This window comes from Diaphorina citri, unplaced genomic scaffold (assembly GCF_000475195.1).
Source record: "Diaphorina citri unplaced genomic scaffold, Diaci psyllid genome assembly version 1.1 scaffold6572, whole genome shotgun sequence".
Classification (NCBI taxonomy): Eukaryota; Metazoa; Arthropoda; class Insecta; order Hemiptera; family Psyllidae; genus Diaphorina; species Diaphorina citri.
Genome location: NW_007383948.1, coordinates 4,635 through 10,610, shown reverse-complemented (window position 1 = coordinate 10,610; position 5,976 = coordinate 4,635). Strand labels below are relative to the sequence as shown.

Sequence of the window (5,976 nt, the reverse complement as noted above, 5' to 3'; positions counted from 1 at the left end):
GTTTGTTCATTATTGTAATTAGATAATGTGAGGAGGTGTCCAAAAACCCTCAAATTCAGAAAGAAAAATAATAATAATGATAACAATAATAATAAAAATACTCGGTCTTTTATAGCTTGATACTGGGAGAATCAAACTTTTTCTACAAGTCTCTAGTGTCACACTTGTCTGTTTCAATCTTACGAGAGAGTTGTGTGAAATCCTGACTGAATGTTTCATCATTCTTCTTATTTGTGGGTGCACTTATACTCCCACGACTTTCATCAACATGATTGATTAGTTATTCATATCTCAATATCCACAATATCATCAACTCGTAACAAAGCATGTTCATGAAAAGTACCAATAGGAGTTTTTAAATTCCTCACATAAAATTCAGTTAGGTCAGAGTTGGTGCCTTGAAATTCTGCAGTGACAACGGTTCTTTCAAACATATTGATTGTACAAGGTTGACCTGAAACAAAATAGAAATTAGGTATAGTAGGATCAAAATCACTTCCCTGTAGTAGAATCTTTCATCTGATTCTAAAGGGGAGACCTCCAATGCTCAAGACTGAATTACAGTATGAACCTGTTTTGTCACAAGACTCACTGCTTCAGATCCACCCTTAGGCTTGCAGCATATAATGTAGACACATGATGTTTAGTAGTGTGGGATGCAGCTTGAAAATCCAAACATATTAATATGATTGATACCTTTTACACTGGAATCATGCAACATAGATCTCCCAGGACCTGTGTGTGAGTTCTCATATCACTTTCATAGGTTTGGATTTCCAGTCTTGTGAATATTGAATACTAGCCGAAATCGGTCGCTTTGCTCTGGATTTCTGCTAGTAAACCCTTAAGGCATGGCTGTCCATTTAGTGGTCTTGCTCGGCATAGCTTAACAAAATGACCTTCATGGGAGTTCAAGCAATAAGTTCACAAAGTTTCATAGCAATCGGATGAGTGGTTTGGCCAGATATAAAGTTCAAACAAACACACACAAACAAATATTCATTTTTATATAGATGATTCCAGGTCTTAACGGGAAACTTTCAATCCAAGTGACCCTTGTAGCTTTAAAAGCAGTAGGTACTGCAACATGATCAGGATATTCTCGGGTAAAAAAAAAAAGTTTTGCCCTGTGTGGCTGAGCAGTCTGAGCACTCTGGACTCTCGGCTTGGATGTACTGGGTTCAGATTTCAGTCAGTGCAGATAATTTATTTTCTGACCTGTTTTTGTTTGTCAATAAAATGGAGTGTGCCTTGAATTAATGAGAAAGAGGGTACATTTTTTTTTTTACTTACCTGATAAAGAAGACATGGCTTTGAGAAACTTTTCTCTCATTTCAGCTGCTATTTCTTCATCAGATCTACTGGATGTTCTATCAACATCCATATTTAGGGAGTAGTATCAATGGTTTCTAGCTTTCTAGTGTGATGCTTTGCTGTAAAATCATTCCATGGTGATTCAATGGGGTCGGTTTTGGTTTTACTTCGCTTTTTCAGGAGCTTTTTGTAATTTTGTATCCTATTTCCTATGGCTGATGGCTGTATCGCTCCCGTATCTAGTACGGTACGCAAAAGTTGAGAAACGCCTGAAGGCCAAAGTTTAAAATTAAAAATTGGCGCCTTGCCTCAACTTTGACGTTTGACGGAGACATCTGACAACACCGTAAAATGTGTAGTGTGGACGCGGCTGCGCACTTGCACTGCTTGCTTTTGATTTTTTTGGTTTGCTTGTTTGTTGTTTTTCTTGATTTCTTGTCCCTTATCAGCTTATCACTTCTTATCGTTATCACTTATCAACTTATCACTTTTTTACTTTTATCAAACCATTAGTCCTGAGTGACATCGAAAGCTCACCAATTTAAAACATCTTAATCAAAATTGTCTTGATAAGAATAATTTATTTATTTTTATCTGATTTTAATTTTTTAAATAATAATGATGAAAAAGAATCTATAACCCCATCAAAAAGGTGACTTTATTGTAATTATTTCTATTCTTTCAGAATATCATGTAGAATATTTCAGTGAAAACAGTACCAATATAAACGAAGAACAATCCCAAAGGCTCCTAGATACATCTGAAGAAATAGAGAGAACAGGGAAACACTTGGAAACAGGCTACAGAATAGCAATAGAAACGGAAAAAATTGCCACTGACGTTCTCAAAGACTTAGAATCTCAGAGGGAAACACTGCAGAGGACAAGAACCAGAGTAAGTCTTTTCAACAGAATCCCAGACCCACTTTTATCACGTTTGCTTGTCTACTCTGGAAACACACTTCATCCCATTAGCCTTGAACCTATTTTTGTGTCCGAAATAATGTCACAATAACGTGTTCTAGGGTTTAAGTAGAATTCCCACACAGACTTTATATCTTGCCTGTGGTTCTATGATATGTCAAACTGTTTGGACTTGGTGGGGCGGAGCACTACCGCAATCTTTAAATTGGGAAGGCAAAACGTCAACAGCCAAGTGTGAAGAATGGATTCCCAATACATATTGGGATCTAAGAACCTATGAATATTTATATGAAAAAAAGAGAAAATAATGGGACCCTGAAAAATAGCTGCCTAAATGTTTCACAATGATTTAAAAGCCACTTTTGAACTGACCAAAACGTTGGCTTTACCGTAAGCGCAGATGCTTGAAAAACGTCCGAAAAAGGACCAAAATAAAATTAACGTGGTTACATGTAAAACTGAGAGTGGGGTGGGTAACTGGTAAATGTACCAGTGAAGTTTTCGCATTACCTCTTTTCAAGGTAGCTATTTTGTTTTCGCACTGCCCCTTTTCAAAATAAGTAGCTGTTTCGTTTTTGCACTACCAATTTTGAAGAGAGATATTTCTCAGTCTCGAAATATAGAATTCTCAGATAGTTCCCTTGCGCTAAATCGGGCGAGGTGAAAAAACCCCATCAAAAAGGTGACTTTATTGTAATTATTTCTATTCTTTCAGAATATCATGTAGAATATTTCAGTGAAAACAGTACCAATATAAACGAAGAACAATCCCAAAGGCTCCTAGATACATCTGAAGAAATAGAGAGAACAGGGAAACACTTGGAAACAGGCTACAGAATAGCAATAGAAACGGAAAAAATTGCCACTGACGTTCTCAAAGACTTAGAATCTCAGAGGGAAACACTGCAGAGGACAAGAACCAGATTGCACTACCAATTTTGAAGAGAGATATTTCTTAGTCTCGAAATATAGAATTCTCAGATAGTTCCCTTGCGCTAAATCGGGCGAGGTGAAAAAAAATCCAGTCATACGTTATGTGCTACGTTTAACTTTTCCCAGCGTGACACAAATATTTGATCCGACAAGCCCAGTCCAGATCAGTCACGCGTTCGTTTTGAGCACTGAGCAGAGGTCATCAGACGATTTTCACGTTCGCATAGGCTTCATCCAGCCGACACAGACTTTTCTTGACTCGAAGCGCGGTCAGTCTGATCAGGTGCACCTGTCTTAAAGTCTACCTGATAGTGAGTGGCTGGCCTTACAGTTTGGCATTGAACTGGTAACTCACGCCAGACCGTCTGAGTTTTTAGGTCATTTACTGACACTCTGCAATTGGAATTCTATCATTCGACTATTTGCAAGTTTATCATGCGGTCAGTCTTACTCCCGGGTTCTCATGCCAGCACTCTTGCATGATTTGAGCAAGATGGGATAAAACCTGTAATGAGAGAACAATTGCAGAGTGATGAACGAACTCCCTTTGTGACAAACTCTGTTGGTCAATTTTCATCAAAATCGGACAAACAAACAGTAATAGCCCCCCGGGCGGGAATCGAACCCGCGACTTACAAGGCAGACGCGCTACCCTCCATTCTAGTTTCCATTAGGAGAAAAATGAGAGGATCAAAAGTGAGAAACCATTTCCTGTTATGAAAATTAAATTAGACATTACACCCTGGCACACATTTACACACCACTCATGCCAGCACTCTTGCATGATTTGAGCAAGATGGGATAAAACCTGTAATGAGAGAACAATTGAAGAGTGATGAACGAACTCCCTTTGTGACAAACACTGTTGGTCAATTTTCATCAAAATCGGACAAACAAACAGTAATACCCCCCGGGCGGGAATCGAACCCGCGACTTACTAGGCAGACTAGGCAGACGCGCTACCCTCCAAGCTAACTAGACTGTTGGAAAGTCACTTTGGTCGTTCAATTGGAATGAAGCCAATGAAGTAAGAATAAAGGTGCGTTCCCACTTGTCGTTCGGAAAAAAAATCGTGTCGTGTATAGTGATAGTGGGAATACTCATGTAAATTACATTGCCTGCAAGGACATTATGTGTCGTTAGGAAATAAATCGTGTCGTGTGTAGTGGGAACACTCATTTAAATTACATTGCCTACAGGATATTCGGGAAAAAATCGTGTGAAACTCACGAGTGATACTTACCGAGTTGTCCTGCCACCGTGGAGGTATGGCAGGTCGTACTTTCTTGATGACCACGACTTGATGCATGTCATCGAACGAAGGATCTGTGGGTACCATATCGTAATATGGAAGCTCGTACTTCTCCTCCTCTAGGTAGTTCTTGTTGATACCTCCCACTGTCACGCACCTCCTGCAGTACAAGCAACAAAAGTGGAACTCTATAATGGCCTTTTTCAAAAGAAAACAGTAGCTAAGGAGGTATCGAAAACATCTTCAGACACATCACATGCCTTCAGGCACACTCCATTTGTCAAGGGTCTAGGTTTTCCTTGCCCTTGGAATCAATTTATTTGAAGAAACCGATTTGGATGAAATTTTTTGTTCTTGTCAACCACTAGTTTCAAAATAAATATGTATATTCCCGTCATTAAATAGATCAGTTGCGCTTACTTGTGTGATGTTTCAAAGTCATAGAGCAGGAAAAATGAGGACCAACAGAATTTTTCTTTTTCTTCTACGACTTCTAGATACCGAGATAAATCGATTTAAATAATACCGATAAATCGTAAAGTTTGACGTCACGACTTATGCTCCCGTAGGCGATGACGTCATAATTCATGACTCCCGCTTCGTTTGTTTGTGCGCGAGCGTTTCTGCGCATTTTGACATTAAGTCTGACGTCACAACTCTTTGAACTTTTTAATTAAAACGGCAATTAAAAATTGAATTTTCGACCTTTTAAAGTTACTTTTTCGGAGTTTTGACTTCAGATTTGGATTTTTCACAACTTTTTACGTAGGAATCGACCTTTTATTCATAATTTTTACCCAACTGCAACTGCTCCATTACTCCCCACCCTTTGTGAAAAAATTAACTTTGGCCCTCCGTCGCTCCGTTACTCCAATCTAGTGTATACAGTCTTCTTAGACTCAAAAATAAATCGCACAGTAAGACTGAAAATTGAACATTTGTTGATGCTTTTCCTACGTCGTCGTGGTCAAGGGACTGAACCATTTCAGTCTTTATTAACGGAACCTCCATGTTCGGGACTTTTTAATGTTTTCTCAAGTTGGAGGATTTACGGATAAACCAGTATTGAACTATAAATCTTTGTCAGTTTTAATGAAGGATCGTGTTGCTTTAAGAACGATTACTTGAACTTTCGTACAACCACATCTATATTATAAGGACAAAGAAACACAACAAAGTCCACTCAGCACATGGGTCTTTTTGTAACAGCCAGTCATTCAAACTGTCAATACATATAGGCTCCACGACACTTTTTTGACCCCATGGAGTCATAAGAGTCTTACTCCTACAGAAGAAACTATCTCAAAGTAGGGTGCACGTCACTCCAAACAGTTCCAAATGCTAACACAAATGTTAACTACTCCCTCTATTAATCAATACATAACTCATGTATCGGAGTTACCCATGCGTAATGTCACGGAATCTTAAGATAATCTTCTATGTGTAAGAAGCTCCGAAGTGTTACACGCAGGCATCCTGATTATACATCCTTGATTAGAATATAAGGAATAAATTAATAGATACGTATCTTTATTTCTGAAGATTTCACATGCC

General features: G+C 38.6%; 1 protein-coding gene and 2 long non-coding RNA genes across 4 annotated transcripts in view; 1 reads left to right on the top strand and 2 right to left on the bottom strand.

Moving 5' to 3' along the window:
• Positions 1-98: 98 nt before the first annotated feature.
• LOC103522015 (gem-associated protein 7-like) overlaps positions 99-5,976 on the bottom strand; it is a 10,506-nt gene continuing 4,628 nt past the window's right edge. Inside the window, exons 1-2 of one of the 2 annotated variants that reach the window (XM_008487125.3) lie at positions 1,294-1,708; positions 99-454 (exon numbers count right to left, since the gene is read on the bottom strand). In XM_008487125.3, the coding sequence (XP_008485347.1) occupies positions 285-454; positions 1,294-1,384 (261 nt within the window). In that variant the 5' untranslated portion in view covers positions 1,385-1,708 and the 3' untranslated portion in view covers positions 99-284. Of the gene's footprint in view, positions 455-1,293; positions 1,709-5,976 lie in introns of those variants that run through there. The other variant, XM_008487124.3, reaches the window with a different exon arrangement.
• Positions 2,454-3,414, top strand: LOC113472621. The gene is made up of 2 exons (XR_003394849.1): positions 2,454-2,897; positions 3,247-3,414. It is a non-coding gene; the product is annotated as an uncharacterized LOC113472621 (long non-coding RNA).
• LOC113472620 lies at positions 3,938-4,581 on the bottom strand. Its single transcript, XR_003394848.1, has 2 exons — positions 4,414-4,581; positions 3,938-3,978 (listed from the first exon to the last, which is right to left on the bottom strand). It is a non-coding gene; the product is annotated as an uncharacterized LOC113472620 (long non-coding RNA).